The sequence below is a fragment of the Cucurbita moschata genome, unplaced genomic scaffold (assembly GCF_002738365.1).
Source record: "Cucurbita moschata cultivar Rifu unplaced genomic scaffold, Cmos_1.0 Cmo_Scf00036, whole genome shotgun sequence".
NCBI lineage: Eukaryota > Viridiplantae > Streptophyta > Magnoliopsida > Cucurbitales > Cucurbitaceae > Cucurbita > Cucurbita moschata.
Genome location: NW_019268552.1, coordinates 1,165,858 through 1,182,056, shown reverse-complemented (window position 1 = coordinate 1,182,056; position 16,199 = coordinate 1,165,858). Strand labels below are relative to the sequence as shown.

Here is a 16,199-nt window from a genome sequence, read left to right as displayed (position 1 = left end):
TAGAGAGATTTCTGGATTTTGAATATTGCTCTTCTTTCTCAACTCTCGAGTTCATGAATATCTGAAGTATTCATGAATGATTTTTGGATTCTGTTGAGATTCGTCATGATTTAATTATGAATTTCAAAGATTATTGATCTTGGAAAGGAATTTCTTGCTAATATTCCTTCACATACACAATCATACGAAATGAAAACTGTTCTGTAATGATACACTTATTCGAGGGAAGGAGAAAGAAAGAACAAAAGAAACTGAACTCGGATGCAACAAAGACACGATTCTGAGTTATTTCTACTGCCAAGCCAAAGCAAAGGCTTGATCCATGTACTGTATTAAGCCCTTCAGTTTGAAACCATACTCTCAGTTTCCTTGACAAAGCCATCGCCAGTCCAATCTTTATCAGATTGCAGACCCTTCTTCACAGCTTTTCTCTGCTCGATTGCTTCCCGCTGCCTCCGAACCAAATCCGTGTGCGTCGTGAAGTATGGAAGGGAAGCCCTGTTTCACCGGGAATTTGTTAGTGTGACCGATGTTCGAGGGGCTCGAGTCGTGTTCTATTAAGAACTGCTATTGGTTTCAAACTCCAAACTTACCCTCTGAAATCTTCAATGGATGAGAAGTTGTGGAGTTTCATGAAGTCCTTCAGCTCAGCACAGAGTTTCTTAACGAGGCCATAACCATGCATCATCACTCCCGTGCACACCTGCATATGAATGCAACTTCCTCAGCATACAACAATGCAGTATAGTACACCATTACGAATATCCTAAAACAAAAGGACGACCGAGCCATTACGACCAGTTTCGTTAAATGAACTAGTCGATTTCGCAACATAAATCATAGGTTATAATTTGGTGAGATCTCACATCGATTGGGGAGGGAAACAATTTTGTGAGATCTCGGGGAACGAAACATTCCTTGTAAGATTGTGGAAACCTCCCCGTAATGTGTTTTAAAAACTTGAGGGGAAGCCCAAAAAAGAAAGCCTGGGAAACCCGAAGGGAAAACCCAAAGATGACAATATCTGCTAGCGATGGGCTTGAACTATTACAATACTAGAGCTCGTCATCGGGCGGCATGCTAGCAAGGATGTTGAGCCCCCAATGGGGATGGTAAGATCTCACATCGGTTGGAAAGTGGACGTTCCATATAAGGTGAGGAAACCTCTCCCTAACACGTTTTAAAACCTTGAGGGGAAACCCAGAGGAGAAAGCTCAAAGAGGACAATATCTACTAGCGGTTGGGCTTAGGCTGTTAAAATGGTATCAAAATCAATCATCGGGCGGTGTGCCAGTGAGGATGTTAGCTCCCAACGGAGGTGGATTGTGAGATCTCACATAGGTTGGAGAAGGGAACGAAACATCCTTTATAAGGGTTTAGAAACCACTCCCTAGCAGACGCGTTCTTGGGCGGTTACAAATTTCTCATTGTACCTGAACAGTGTTTGCTCCGAGTAGAATAAACTCGGCAGCATCTCCACCGGTTTCGACACCTCCAATGCCAGAAAGAGAGTAGTCTCCATCATTAAATTCCGCCTTCATCATTTTTGCGATGTTCAACACTTTACCAAGAGCAATAGGATGAACTGCCTTGGAAGAGTAGCCTCCTGGAGTTGAGTACCTAACAACAAACAGATTGAACCACATCCAATATTTCAGCTGAATGCTAACTAACACAATCATTCCATATCGACGATTTCAAAAGTTCGAATTAGCAAACCCCTCAACACAAGGCTCGGGGCGTAACGTCTTGAGATCGATTCCCATTACACTCATGATCGTGTTGATAGCCGCTATCCCCTCGCATCCCGATTTCAGAGCCACCCGAGCAGGCTTTACAAAAGAAGAATCGTAAGTTGCATCAGTTCATACAACCATAGATACTAATTCAAATACAAGAACAGCAAAACTACCTGTGAAATATCAGTGATATTGGGAGTCATTTTAGCCCAGACAGGGATTGTAGCTTTAGCATTTATCCATCCACAAACCTCTTCCAAAAGCGCACAATCTTGCCCGACCGCAGCACCCATTCTCCGTTCGGGCATGCCGTGAGGGCACGAGAAATTGATTTCAAATGCATCCTGAAAGAAAGAGACATAAACGTTCAATGACATGAACTGTTCTTGGTAATAAACGCATGGTAAAGAAGGCATAGATCGTAGGCATACAACTCCGGTTTGTTCGACTCGATCGATAAGTTCTTCCCAAGCAGCTTTGTTATACTCCTCCATTATTGAAGCAATGAGAATCCTATCAGGATACTCCTCCTTCAATTGCTTAAACTCTTTCAACATAGTTTCAAGGGGTCTGTCGCTTATCAATTCAATGTTCTCCCACCCAATGATCTGCCCTTTTGCAGAGCCGTTTGAATCTGCTCGAAGCCGGGCATATCTAGGCGTTACATTTATTACTTTGGCTGCATCTAGTGACACCTAACAGAGACAAAGATCCATGAAAATACAGGAAATGGACATGCCAGCCAATGAAGAACAGATAGCAAAACCAGTAATGTTCTTCCAGCCAATCAAGAACAGATAGCAGAACCAGTAATGTTCTTCCAGCCAAAGATTAATCTAAATATCTCTTTCTCCAAACACGAATCATATTCCTAATCAAGAACAATCTCTAAGATGAAATCACAGATCAGTAGATTACACTAACAGCAACCAATTTGCCATTCAAAAATCAAATTATAAGCTAACGGAATCAACAGACTACGAAATCGAAATCAAAAGCGAGAGAACTTACAGTTTTGGCGATCACAGCGCCCCAACCTTCATCAAATGCCCTCTTCATAACCGTATAGTTAGTTCCCGGCGGACCCGACCCAATTACAAACGGGTTAGGCATGTGCAACCCATTAACCGTCACACTGAGATCAGGCTCCGCCTGACCTTCACCGGCGGCGACCACTCTGAACCCAACTCTATTTCGACGAGTCAAACGCATCCGAGACCGATTCAGCGCGAGCTCGGACATTGGGTTTGTAGTTCTGATCTGGGTAAAATCCAACGACGCCATGGATCAAGAAATTCAAGCTCTCTGCAACAGAAAATCCTGTAATGGAACAAAAAAATGATGTAGAAGAAGAAGAAGAAGATGGGTAACTCAATCTGAGATGTAATATTCGATCAAGAAAGCTGGAAAGGTGGGGCATGAAGAATCATCCTCGTCAATTTCCTTCTGGATTTATAAACGTATTCAATTTAATAATGATGAATGAATCGGATTAATAATTTAATAATTTATTTTAAATAAGCAAGTAAATTCGGTAATTAATTTAAATAGTTTATCTCACTAACAGGTGTTTCTTTGGATTGTAACTAGGAATGGAGATAAATAAATAAAAAGTAAGAGATTTATTAATATAAACCGACTTAAAATAAATTATTTAACCCGACAGCCCAATTCTACGAGAAATTGGGCCGGGCTTAATTCTAAATTTGGCCCAGTGGGCCCAAATGCAAGATGGTCTTTTCTTGACGCGGGCTGGCCCATTAGCGAATCAGAGAGTTAAATAATATCCTTTTTTTTTTCAAGAAATTAACGTTAATTTTAAAATAAATAGATATTTTTCTTAATAAAAATATATAAAAATCGTTAAATAGTAATAAAAAAGGAGTGGGGCGGGAAATTTCTAACAAAAAGGGAGGGAAAACGTCATGTCGGATCTTGCCATGACGTCAGCAGCAAGTTGCTAAAACGGCAGCCCAATTACCGTTTTGGACACATGCTCATCTCCCTTCACTTCCACACGTCTATATTTAAACACTAAAAAAATTAATTTAAAAGGTTAAAATATAAAATAATTATTTTCTGAATTTTAATTGGAAAAATTAATGTTTATAATTTAATTTATTGATTTAAAAGGATAGAGATTAAAATGACTATTTTAATGATAAGAAATAAAAATGAGAAGCTCGTGCTAAAAAAACTATTTAATTTAGGTACAAAATTGACAATATAATAGAAAAAAAAATTAATTTTTTTAAATAAAAAAAAAGGCTGTCTAAATCAAATTGATAATAAAAATGAATAAATATTTATCCCACTTTACAAGTGGCATGGAGGCGTTGAGGAGGTTCATGCACCCTTCACATCCACCTGTAAATATTATATTTAAATTTAATTATGTCACTTTTCGTAATTTTGTTTTTATTATTTTAAAATTCATTGGATAAATCGCTTTCTTTTTACTTTCCAATTTCCCTTTTCCGAAGCCTTCCTGAACCATCCTTTTGTCTTCCTTGAATTAAACTTTATCCTCTGTTATCCACTCACACCGTAATTTGAAATTTCAACCAATCGCTATCTCCCACGTCACACACATATTCTTTTTAATTCTTTCTTCCTTAAAATTCCACCAACTAAATAATTATATGTTATAATATAATTAATCAATATTATCTATTTTTCAAAATTTTGAAGAACGAGTGTGCAAGTTTTCAAAATATTTAGATGGATGAAATTAAATAATTATAAAATTCGTTTGTTTTTAAGGGAATTATCAGCTCTCCACAATAATATAATATTGACTTTGAGTATAAGCTTTCATGGCTTTGCTTTGGGCTTATTCAGGAGGACTCGTACTAATCTAGAGAGTATTAGTTGATCATATAAACCTATGATTATTCTATAAATTAGCCGATGTGGGACTTTCATCATCGAACATGATCAAATGATGAATCCGTAAGAAAAGTGAAGAATTTAATTTAATTTATTTATTTATTGTTATGAGCACATGGGAAATGTGAGCTTAATTACGATTTTTCCAAAAATGTTTGGCTAAAAGAAACGGGCTGCCTGTGGCTGCCGTACCCTTTTCAACGGCAACGCAATGGAATCTTCCTTTTTTTCAACACTAAAAAAAAAAGAAAAAGAAAAAGAAAAGATTTTCACCTTTATTTATTTGATGTATAATTAAGGTTTATTTGTAATTTAAGTAAAATTAAATAATATTTAATCTGCCTCGTACAACTAACCCTCCACTGCCACTAGAAAATTAGAAGAAATATAAAATCTCAACTATTTAAATATTTTATTCAATAATGTTAGGTAGATGATATAAATTTAAGTATATGATGTCAATAACACGTGGATATGTTTGTATTTTTAAATGTGGATATATATTTGTTCAACCTTGAAAAAAAAATTATCATGTTGGAAGTTAATTAAATTTTGAAGAAAATGATTTCAACAATTAGTTTTATTTGTTTAAGAACTGATGGATCAATTTGTTGTTCGATTTTAGAACAGAATGAGTAACAAGGGGATGTTAATAATGAGTCTCTGGATATTGTTTGTGTTCAGCATAAAAAATGAACTGATATTTTCTGAATTGAGGAAAATTTTTAAATAGAACGGAACAAAAATTCTCCGAAATTCTGCAGCGGATTGGATTCGACTGATTGGAGACTCAGAGATTCAGAGAAGCTACAGATTCAAATGGAAAAGAAAAGGAGTATATACAAAAAGTTCATCGGAATCCCGCTAGTTTATGTACAGATCTCAGAATTTGGCCGGATCTTTAAACTTCCAGGGATTCGAATCCTTCATTCCACCGCCGATTCACCGATCAGATCTCGATTCCTTGCACACAAACGGATGTGTCAACAGCTGCGCCACCGTCCACCTCTTGCTCGATTCCTTCTGCAAGCAACACTCGACGAAGCTCCGAAAGTCCTCCGACGCGTCCTCCGGCAGCGTCGGCGGCTCGCCGAAGCAAATCGCACACATCAGAGTCGCCCAATCTGGTCTCTGACCAGGCGGTAGGAAAGGAAAATGACCTAAATAGAGCTCCAGAAGAGTAAGCCCCAAACTCCATATGTCGCCGGCGTAACCGTTGTAATTTCCGCCGTAAGTGTCCGGATCGAACCGCTCCGGACTCATATAAGCGCAGGTTCCGACGTAGGAATTGCAAGCATCCAAAGTCCGGCACATGATCTTACTAACTCCAAAATCGGCAATCTTAACCTCCATATTCTTATTCACCAACAGATTCGACGGCTTAATATCCCGATGAATGATTTTGTGAGAGTGAAGATAGTGAAGTCCGTTAAGAACCTGACGCGCGACGTGAGCGAGCGTCGCTTCTGACAACGTCGAGTTCTTCTTCAAGAGCGAATCAAGCGATCCTAGATCCATATATTCCATCAAAATCGTAACATCTCCAGACGGCTTCTCGAAGATTCCATGGCACTGAACGACGTAAGGAGAGTCAGTACGGCGGAGAATCTCCATCTCTCTGAAAACCTGGCGACGAACGGTTGGATCGCAGTCGCCGTGGACAACCTTAAGAGCGTAGGTTGCGGAGGTACGCTTGTGGCGGACTTTGTAGACGGTGCCGCCGTTGCCATGGCCGAGGACTTGAAGCTTTTCGAGGTCAGAGGCAGCGGGAGCGGCGGCGGCGGCTGTGGCGGCAGGAGCAGCAGCGGAGGATGGAGGGAGAGGGAGAGGGAAGCGGGGACGGCAGTCGGAGAGGTCGGGGAGGCGGAGGTTCAACTGGCGGCGATCACGAACCAGAGCCATTAGAGAGATGGAGGGATTTGGATATGGAGGTTTGGATAAAAGTGAATGGAGGAAAGGATTTGCTTAAATAAGTGAGAAGGGGAAGCACGTGGGATAGTGGTAGAAATGGAGAAAGGAAGTTACCAGGATGAACACGACTGTGGGCCCCCCTTTGCTGCATGCGGAGCGGACGGATGCAAGACGGGCGTCTTTTTATTTAAAATTAAAAAAACTATTCATTTAATTAATCCCATATAATATTGGTTAAATTTTAAATTTTAAATTTAATTTATTATTATTATATAGAAATGAATAAAGTATTTAAAATTCAACAAAAAAACAGTTATTAAGTTAGCCAACTACATTCGTCCATGTGACTAAGCAGGCCAAAGGCACCCCACATCATTTCTTTTTTAAAATATAAATTATGTGTAAAGTGTGAAAATCTAAAAATTATTATTAACTAAAAAATAATCATGAAAACAACAAAAATCGCCACATAAATAAAAAGAAAAAAAAAATATGATGCGCATTTTTTATTTATTTAGTGAGCTGTCGAAATTTGCACACAAAATAATTTATTTCCCATTTTTTTCCTCGAGGGCTTTTTCGTCTTTATGCATTTATCTTTTTGCACGAAAAATAAGAGAGGAAATTACCATTTGATTTTTAATGTTTTAATTTTTTTTAGCCCATTTTGTGACATTTTTAACCTCCAAAAAAATGTTACGGTAAATAAATAGAAATCATTGGAAAAACAAAAGGAAAGGATAAGATCCCGTAAGGTTAATTTTGTCAATTAATTGAAGCCGCCGCCGACATTTTTCTAGAATCCACCGTATTTTGCTCCGCTGAATATTAAAAAAAATCCAAATTCCATAAAATATTAAAATCCATTGGCAAAATAATAATTTAATTACATAATCAAGATACAAAAATACCCTTTAATTCCCACGTATTAAAATGGGATTTTAAAAAAAAAAAAACTAAGATTCCAAAATTGCCCCTGTGAAAATGCTTATCTATTTATCCTTACGTTTAATTTTCACTTTTTTTTGTAATATTTTTAAAATATTAAAAAATAAAATATAATGAAATTAGATCGTCTAATTTCGTATCACTGAACAGCTTTAAATCAATAAGATCATACCATTATAGATCGTTGTCCTTATCAGACAAAAAATTTATAAATAAAAATCGGAGGGAGAAAAAGACGTGACGTGGAGAAGACAAAGAAAGATGCTTCTTCCCTAGTGGAGGCTTCTCTATATACAAGTTGGAGGGGGAGGGTCCTCACCCCCAAAGTTGACACTTTTTCTTTACATCTTCCTAAAAAAGATGAAATTTTTTTAAAGATGGGTAGCTCAAGGGGTGCCCATATGGGTACCCTCCAATCATTAATTTCATATGCAATTCTCAACCACCAACTTGCTTTGCCCGTTCCAAATAATACTCAATCCATCCTACTCACGTCCCATCAACTCCTTAAACAACTCATGACTTCCTAAAATTGTGAGGCTGACCGCCATATATAATTGGCTAAAGTAGATAATATCTAACGACCCCAGATCTACCGCTAGCAGATATGGTCCTCTTTGAGCTTTCCCTTTCGAGCTTCCTCTCAAGGTTTTAAAACGCGTCTGCTAGAGAAAGGTTTCCACACCCTTATAAGTGGTGGTTTGTTCTCCTCTCCAACTAATTTGGGACATCACGATCCACCCCCCTTCGGGGCCAGCGTCCTTACTGGCACACCACCTCGTGTCTACCCCCCGTCGTGGAACAGCGAGAAGGCTGGCACATCGTCCGGTGTCTGGCTCTGATACCATTTGTAACGACTTAGATCCACCACTAGCAATATATTGTCTTCTTTGGGCTTTCCCTTTCCGGCTTCCCCTCAAAGCTTTAAAACGCGCCTGTTGGGAGAAGGTTTCCACACCCTTATAAATGGTGGTTTGTTCTCCTCCTAATCGTCTAAAGTCTACCACTACACAGTATTATGTGATGTCCCAATATCTGTGTAGTGGTAGACTTTGGACGATTACAGTATCATAGCCAGACACCTGGCGGTGTGCCATCAAGGACGCTGGGTCTTCAAAGGGGTGGATTGTGAGATCTCACATCAGTTGAAGAAAATAACAAAACATTCTTTCTAAAAATGTGGAAACCTATCCGTAGTAGACTCGTTTTAAAATCATAACGCTGACGACGATACGTAACGGGTCAAAGTGGATAATATACGTTAGTGGTGAGTTTGAGTTGTTACAAATGGTATCAGAGCCAAACACTGAGCAGTGTGTTAGTAAGGACGTTGGCTCCCAAAGAGAGTGATTGTGAAATCCCACATTTTAATTTGTATGATTTTAACGGTCTATTATAGTTTACTCACCTAATATTAATTATTATTATTGTAAAAGTGGATCGTTTCAAATTTAAAATAATAATTCAAATGAAGAATCATGAATCGGCACATAATTTAATTTATTAACAATATTGTAATAACGGACCTTAATGATTCAAATATAATTTATCTGACAAACGAACTTATAAAACTTACCATATAAAAATATGCGTGACATTAATAATAAATTAGTATAAGTTGGTGGTTAAATAAATAAAATTATACGGGGGCTAGTGCTGGAATAATGCAAAAATTAGTTAAGAATTAATTATTAAACGAACAAAACCAAGGCGGCTGGCTGCATTCTTAATTAGTATGAAACTCCACTGCCCCCACAAAATGATTGGGTTCCACCACCAGTCTCGCCTTCTTTTCTTCTTCCAAATAATTTATAATATCATATATGTATATATATATATATATATATATAGTCGTTTTATCTTTTGTCTTGTTTATAAATTAAATATCTCAATTTTTTGGGCGCTAGCCAAAATTGAAAATATTAAAATATAAAAATGTTATTGGGTGATTATTTTATAATTTAAAAATTAATTTAGAGTTATATTGATTTACTAACATCAATTATTAGTTTAAAATTTTAATTGATTTATAATTTAGGGGTACAAATTAATATTGTCATTTGAATAAAAAATAAATTTTTTTGTTAATTAAAATTATTGAAATCATGGGAGATAATTTGAAAAATTAAATGACAAAAAAAAAAAAGTTAGGGGTACAAATTCCAATATGGATGATTTAATTGTCAAAATGTAAAATATTAATTATTTATTTTTAAACATTAATAATTTAAAATGAAAAAATTACAGTCTTAGATTTATTTTGCTTTGCTAATTTTTATTTATTCATCAAAATAGTGTTAAAAATAAAGAAAAAGGATTTGGATCCGACGGGTCCAATTCGGATCCTAAAGGGTAAAACGGGCAAATAAATAGAATCACGCAAGGTAAGATGCGAAGAAAATCAGAATTATTATAGTACGCCACGTGTCTATATCTTGAAGATCGGACGACTACTAAAGCTTCGGTATCAACCAACGCCATGGAAGCGAAGCATGGAATTATGATTTTTTTATTATATTTTTTTTCTTGTTTATTAAGAAAAGAAAAATAAAAGAAAAAGAAAAAGAAAATTGTTTCTTGGATCGAAGGAGAAGAGAGAGGGAAGAGAAGAAGCAAAGGAACTCGGTGGGTCTGTATTCTGTCGTTTGTTTTTCGTTGAAAATGGCGTTGCAGTGGATGCTATTGGCTTATACGGTGGCAGTGGAGGCTGCCATCGCCATTCTGCTCACGATTCCTTCACCGAAGCTGCTCAAGCAACGCTTCGTCTCTTTGATTTCACTCATTCTACAGCCTGCACTCTTCGTTGTGCCCTTCGCCGGCTTTCAGATTCTAGGTTTTTTTTTCCCCTTTACTTGCGTTTCTTCTTTTATTTTGATTTTTTAATTTTGTAATTTCATTTTGCTATCCGATGTTTTCAAATCTCGACTGGAACCTGAGATCGGACCTTGATTCTTGTTTCTTTTCATTCTTTTATTTGTGATTTCTTGTTGTACTTTGTAGATATCTACTGGAAGAATGAGCACCGATTGATGTGTACATCTGAGATCTGTACAGCTGCCGAGAGAGATCGATATGAGAAATCTGTAAGTATAAATGTCTAGTTGAGTTTTTCTAATTTGTAGTGTTTTTCATTGAGTTCTCAAAGATTTAGATATAGATTATCAGACTGTTTTATTCCGTTAATGCTAGCAATCGTTAGGATTTCAAAGGATTAGAAATTGATGGAGTCTGGATACGTCTACGAAATAGATTTATTTAACCCCTTCGAATTAGCAATTGTTAGAGTTCTGGAAGGAGAGTGCGTAATTGGGGCAACTTGCCCCGACAATTGAACGTCAGGAACTCTTTCACAATATAATTTCATATTGCAGTTTTTAGTATGACGATGGGAACTTACCAGTTCTGAATGTTTACCAAGTAGCTTCTATTTCCCTTTCCCTATCCCTATTCGCATTCTTCTATTTTCAATTAAGGAGGTCTATTATCCTACAGATAGGAGAAGTTTTCCTATTGTTCTTGATCATGATCCTACTGATGTAAATTCCTTCTCGTACAAGCGAGATTGAATCCTATAAACCTTTTGGAGAGCAAAAGATTAAAGTGTTAGAACAACTCTTTTAATTATATGATTCTACTCATAGTTTTATATGTTGTTGTATGTGAATCTGGTTTGATGATGCCCTATATCATTTTCATATGATTTCATTGGATATTGAAATTGTTGGGGAGGTGGAGTGGAAATGATGTGATGGTTAAAGTTCAAATCATTAGAAATTCAAATGTCACATACGCTTGACCGAGACTGAGTAGGGTACATCAAAGATTTGGTAATGATTAGAACTTGGTGAACAACGTAGTGGTTGTCATAGATTTGCTTGTCAAAATAAGAAGTCGGTGTGTAGTGGGATGGGTGGGTGGGTGGGTGGCTGAGGGGTGGGTTGGAAAAAACGAGGTAAATTAGAACTGAACCAAGTAATTAGCAATGTGTTGCAGTTTCTGGATGAGGTAGGTAAGCGTCTTTCTAAGTGATGAATTCTCTCCCCAAGTAATCCTTTTCTTCTAAAAATGGTCGCAATCTACTAGAAATAGATGGCCTTAGGACGCCTTCTTATTGGATGATCATGAAACTTCCCAAAAATCGAAATTCTTGATCAATGGAGGAACAATATCACCATTTTTGTTCAATAAGATACCAAAGTGGATGATTGACTCATTCCATACGAGAAATAATCGTTGGAAATCCTTTGATAACACGGATTCCTATTTCTCAATGATATCCCACGATCAAGACAATTGGCTAAATCCCGTGAAACCATTTCATAGAAGTTCATTGATATCTTCTTTTTATAAAGCAACTTGACTTCGATTCTGGAATAATCTACAACACTTCTGCTTCTATTGTAAGGGATGGAATAATCTACATCACTTCTGCTTCTATTGTAACAAAAGATTCCCTTTTTCTACAAAAGATTCCCTTTTTCTTTTATGAAGTTAGTTGCTCACTCCCCAAAACCTCTGGTCACAGGAAAGGAACTTGAGAAGGCCCTAGTCAAAGGAATCCTTTTTATCTTCTCTCGATCCAATTTGAAGACCCATCTCTCTCTTCACTTTGTAGCGTGAAATCATTCATAATATAAATAGGGTTCTTTCTCATCTGCAATCTGGAAAACCTCACAACATGGTTGGGTCTCCCTTTAATCTAAAAAACCCCCTTACGTGGAAGGTTCTGACTTGTATGCAACATAAAAAACACACGATGTATATGGTTCCTTTCATATGCAGTCTAATAGGTTTGCCCCCTTCTCTAATCTATGAAAAGGAAAGCATGACGCAGGAAGGATGGTAGAATTTAAGGGGGCCAAAAAAAAAACTCGTCTCAAATATAAGATGGGGATGTTTATTCAATGAACTTACCTTTTTCAAAAAATAAAAATTAAATACAATCTATGCGGCTATGCTGAAGCACCATATATTCATTGGTGATTTCAAAACCACCCCTATTTCACCATATTCTTGAATTTTGTTTTGATTATCACGATCTCTGATCTGAACATAAAAACAAGGAGTTTTATTGTTGTGCAAAGTCTCCCTGATTTTGGTATGCCGGTAGTTTATGTCTGTGGGAGCATACTTTACAGGAGATGTACATAGGCAGTAGAGAGATCCCCCACCTCGATTCCCGTCCTGTTAGCATCTCTAATCCGAGATAAGGGATTACTCTGTTAGGTCTTTTTGTTCCGGAGCTGGCCGGTAATGAACCTACTTACCTTGCTTGTGGACCATCAGCTGAGCTAACCCTGGTTCTATTAGTTGGTGGTTGCTACCAAGTCGATTTCTTTATGCCTATCAATGAGAATGCACGTCGTTCCCTTTTATCTGTGTATCAAACAGAATTGCCTTCCTTCCCTGATCTCTACTATGCTATACTATTTTTTATCTTCTTTACTTGCTCCCAATTCTAACAAAGAATGGTTATTATTCAGATCTTTAAAGCTCAGAGGAATGTGATTCTGTGTGTTTGTGCATGCCTTCTCTACTGGTATGTTACAAGAAAATCCTTCTCATCAGAAGCTTTCTCTCGTGTCAACTTCTTACCATCTAAACTACTTTAATGGATCATATGCATGCAGGTGTATCTACCGCATTTGCAAATACAACAAAGACATTGAAAGTTTGGAGGAGGTAGAAAAGAGATACAAAGACCAGTAGGTTTGAGGACATGTGTAATCAATCTCCCGTTACATGTGGGAATGGCTTTCTCCTCACGGCTGTATGATTGATACTTGAATCTTTGTTTGTACTTGGAGTATGAGAAGTATAATGTTATTAGAACACCATAACTTTGTCGTTTTAGCAGCGTTGGTCAAATATTCAGCTCTATGGGTATGGGACTAATCCATAGTTTTGTCAATTTGGAAGTGGGATGAAATTTAATTTGGTTGACACGTGCAATCAAATTAATGAAATGAATCATGGATTTTCTTGACCTTTTCTGCTGTGGAAGCTCATGTCGGCAAAAGGATATTTGATTTGGTGGGATTCTGGTGTGAAAGAAATCTTGGATAATGTGATAAGTGACATTTTTAAATAAACATCCGTAAATGGGTTATGTCCAAATTTGGTGAAAATTATTATTATTTTTTTTTTTGCATATTTAGGCTTGAAGATTGTTGTTTATTATTATTTTTTCTTTTAGTTTTCCTTCTTAGAACTTCGGTTTGCAAGGTTGTATCAGGTCAATTTATGGTAATTTTAGTTCGACTTAAATTCCATTTTTTACGATATAATACTAACATTAGTCATCAAATAATGTAATTTTAAAATACAATCCCGAGATATAGTTTAAGATATAGTTTATAAAATTAGGGTAGTGCAAACTATAGGTAGAAGTAGGATAGATTTTACGAGGTTAGAATTCACGTGCTTATTCACTATTGAGAGTTGGATGGACAAGTGAAGAATTAGATTTTACGAGGTTAGAATTCATGTGCTTATTCACTATTGAGAGTTGGAAGGACAAGTGAAGAAATGCGAACATTGTGCCTAGCCCAAGTCTACTGTTGCTAGTAGGTATTGTTGTAACCGTTCAAGTTTACTAGTAGGTATTGTTGTAACAGTTCAAGTTTACTACTAGTAGGTATTGTCTAATTTCTACGTCTTTAAAGAGAGTGTTCGTTCCCTTCTCCAACCGAAACCGATGTAAGATCTCATAGTCATGTTGTAGGCTAAATATTGTGGCATGTCATGTATGCGAGTTACCTCAAATCAAATATTATATACACAATTTATCTTTGTTTAAATCCCGTAAAAATGTATTGAATTTTTAAAAAATTCACTGACAAGATAATATCAAACTTAGAGACAAATTTAATTTAAATAAAACATAAATATCAACTAAAGCAACATATTAATTTTAAATTAATACTTTTTCCGAAAATTTCCGAACGTGAAACATGAACCCATAAATCGTATATTTAATTTGCATTTTTGGATGTAATATAAAAAGCAGCCTTTGTGAAACGCGTTACCAGTTTCTGCTCGGATTCGAAATTCGGCTCTGGCACGTCTGTTCGTTTCCTCCATTTCTTCTCTGCGTGACGATCTGACCACCCCTTCATCTAGGGTTTCGCCTCCGGTTTGTGATCGTCCTCTTTGCATCTGTAAAATTCTTTATTTGAATCTATTTTGTATTTTTGGCGTCTATTTGCGGCTTTTTGTTTTCGTTTTTTTTTCTTTCAGAATTTGATTTCTGGTGGTAATTTGGATTGTTCTATTTGCAGGGCTCGCTTGGAAGCTGTCATGGCAAGTGTGATTAGATATCCTGTTGGAGCCTTCGCTCGCTTAAATTCCACCGGCGGATCCGAAATCTACGGCAACGGTCTTGGTTTTGTGCGCCTTCCGTCCCTATTTCATGTCCCTATTCGGGTAAGAATGTTTCTCTTTGTACCTTCCCCGAATTTCTTCTTTCTATTTTAACTTGATTGATTTGGAGAGTTCTAATTTGATGTTTGATTTAACCACCATGAGCTGGGTTGGTAGTGGTCGATAAGGATCATGAAAATAGTCAATGCTTAGAGGGCAAGGTTCAAGCTAGGTGGCCTTCCCCTGAGATAGTTAAGGGGCGCACAAACTTGCCCCCAACAGTCACAGATTTTAATAGAAATTCGATGATTACTTTCTGAAACGGCCAGTTCTTGGTGCTTTGATTTTGTTATGTTTGCAATTTTGCTTTTAGACTTGTTTGTTTGGGGTCTTAATGACGATCGGTTCGTTCTATTAAGAGAACCTCTTCATGACTTGTACTGTATATGAATCAGTGATGTGATGTAAACTTTTCGTTATTGCACTAAGTTTCCACTTTATGCCCTGCAAAATTCAGTTTCTATGTTTTAAACATCAACGCTAAATTTGTATGGCTATTTTCATGCGCAAGTATTTTTGTTCAGGCTCTGTAAATGGCTCAGTTCATATATGATGTTTTTAACATAAATTTACCGATAGAAACATATTATAGTGACGAGGGAAAATATTATCATTTAGTGGTAAAGTTTTTAGAAATTTAATCTGTACTCTAGAAAATGTTAACATTTCACATTAGTGTGAGTTTTTTCTATGGTGTTGCATATTACATTTGAGTCTGAGTTTGATTTGGAGTGTGCTATTTTTGTCAACTTTCAAATTTTCAAATCGAAATACATATCTATTTCTTGTTAATTATGTAAATGCTTATTCTTTTAATCGGTTGTGGCAGCTATGCCCTCGGGTTTCTTATTCCAAACTCTGGAACAAGAAATTGGGATCCAGAAATGGTAGAAGCACGACAGTTAAAGCATCCATCGATGCAGAGTCATCTGGATCGGATGAGCCTATTGCTCCTCTTCAGTTGGAGTCTCCAATTGGGCAGTTTTTGACCCAGATCTTAGTTAGCCATCCTCATCTTGTCCCTGCTGCTGTTGAGCAACAGCTTGATCAGCTTAAAATTGACCGCGATGCCGAGGGGAACAAGGAGGCTTCTGGTTCTGGTACTGATTTAGTTCTGTACAGGTAAGTTTCCATATCTTGCAGTAATTATTGTGTTGACAAATAACAGAGCGACATAGACAATTCTCCAGTGAAAGCTTTTGTTTATTATCACATCAAGAGTGGTTTACAACCAAAAAAAAAAAAAAAAAAAAAAAAAAAAAAAAAAAAAAAAAAAAAAAAAAAAAAAAA

At 36.8% G+C, this 16,199-nt stretch overlaps 4 protein-coding genes across 5 annotated transcripts in view; 2 read left to right on the top strand and 2 right to left on the bottom strand.

Annotated features, from left to right (window-relative positions):
* Positions 1–133: 133 nt before the first annotated feature.
* On the bottom strand, positions 134–3,206 carry LOC111431318 (dihydropyrimidine dehydrogenase (NADP(+)), chloroplastic-like). The gene is made up of 7 exons (XM_023067908.1): positions 2,751–3,206; positions 2,171–2,434; positions 1,913–2,083; positions 1,720–1,832; positions 1,434–1,620; positions 594–703; positions 134–498 (listed from the first exon to the last, which is right to left on the bottom strand). The coding sequence occupies exons 1-7, from the start codon at positions 3,021–3,023 to the stop codon at positions 342–344; spliced, it is 1,275 nt and encodes a 424-aa protein (XP_022923676.1). The 5' UTR covers positions 3,024–3,206; the 3' UTR covers positions 134–341.
* A 2,092-nt stretch (positions 3,207–5,298) lies between these two features.
* Positions 5,299–6,584, bottom strand: LOC111431703 (mitogen-activated protein kinase kinase 9-like). The gene has a single exon (XM_023068413.1). The coding sequence runs from the start codon at positions 6,528–6,530 to the stop codon at positions 5,571–5,573; it is 960 nt and encodes a 319-aa protein (XP_022924181.1). The 5' UTR covers positions 6,531–6,584; the 3' UTR covers positions 5,299–5,570.
* Positions 6,585–10,038: 3,454 nt separating this feature from the next.
* On the top strand, positions 10,039–13,475 carry LOC111431679. The gene is made up of 4 exons (XM_023068384.1): positions 10,039–10,320; positions 10,488–10,570; positions 12,971–13,026; positions 13,118–13,475. The coding sequence occupies exons 1-4, from the start codon at positions 10,149–10,151 to the stop codon at positions 13,194–13,196; spliced, it is 390 nt and encodes a 129-aa protein (XP_022924152.1). The 5' UTR covers positions 10,039–10,148; the 3' UTR covers positions 13,197–13,475.
* Positions 13,476–14,478: 1,003 nt separating this feature from the next.
* LOC111431660 (UV-B-induced protein At3g17800, chloroplastic-like) overlaps positions 14,479–16,199 on the top strand; it is a 3,441-nt gene continuing 1,720 nt past the window's right edge. Inside the window, exons 1-3 of one of the 2 annotated variants that reach the window (XM_023068362.1) lie at positions 14,479–14,622; positions 14,768–14,912; positions 15,739–16,031. In XM_023068362.1, the coding sequence (XP_022924130.1) occupies positions 14,787–14,912; positions 15,739–16,031 (419 nt within the window). In that variant the 5' untranslated portion in view covers positions 14,479–14,622; positions 14,768–14,786. Of the gene's footprint in view, positions 14,648–14,767; positions 14,913–15,738; positions 16,032–16,199 lie in introns of both variants that reach the window. The other variant, XM_023068363.1, reaches the window with a different exon arrangement.

What these genes read in the sequence shown, in the direction of transcription:
- LOC111431318 (XM_023067908.1), bottom strand. Translation starts at nt 3,023, where the DNA reads ATGGCGTCGTTGGATTTTACCCAGATCAGAACTACAAACCCAATGTCC. An exon ending in CCCGAGCCTTGTGTTGAGGG is followed by an intron (nt 1,621 to 1,719) that starts GTTTGCTAATTC and finishes GTTTGTTGTTAG; the next exon opens with GTACTCAACTCCAGGAGGCT. An exon ending in TCCATTGAAGATTTCAGAGG is followed by an intron (nt 499 to 593) that starts GTAAGTTTGGAG and finishes CCGGTGAAACAG; the next exon opens with GGCTTCCCTTCCATACTTCA.
- LOC111431703 (XM_023068413.1), bottom strand. Translation starts at nt 6,530, where the DNA reads ATGGCTCTGGTTCGTGATCGCCGCCAGTTGAACCTCCGCCTCCCCGAC.
- LOC111431679 (XM_023068384.1), top strand. Translation starts at nt 10,149, where the DNA reads ATGGCGTTGCAGTGGATGCTATTGGCTTATACGGTGGCAGTGGAGGCT. An exon ending in CGCCGGCTTTCAGATTCTAG is followed by an intron (nt 10,321 to 10,487) that starts GTTTTTTTTTCC and finishes TGTACTTTGTAG; the next exon opens with ATATCTACTGGAAGAATGAG. An exon ending in GAGATCGATATGAGAAATCT is followed by an intron (nt 10,571 to 12,970) that starts GTAAGTATAAAT and finishes GTTATTATTCAG; the next exon opens with ATCTTTAAAGCTCAGAGGAA.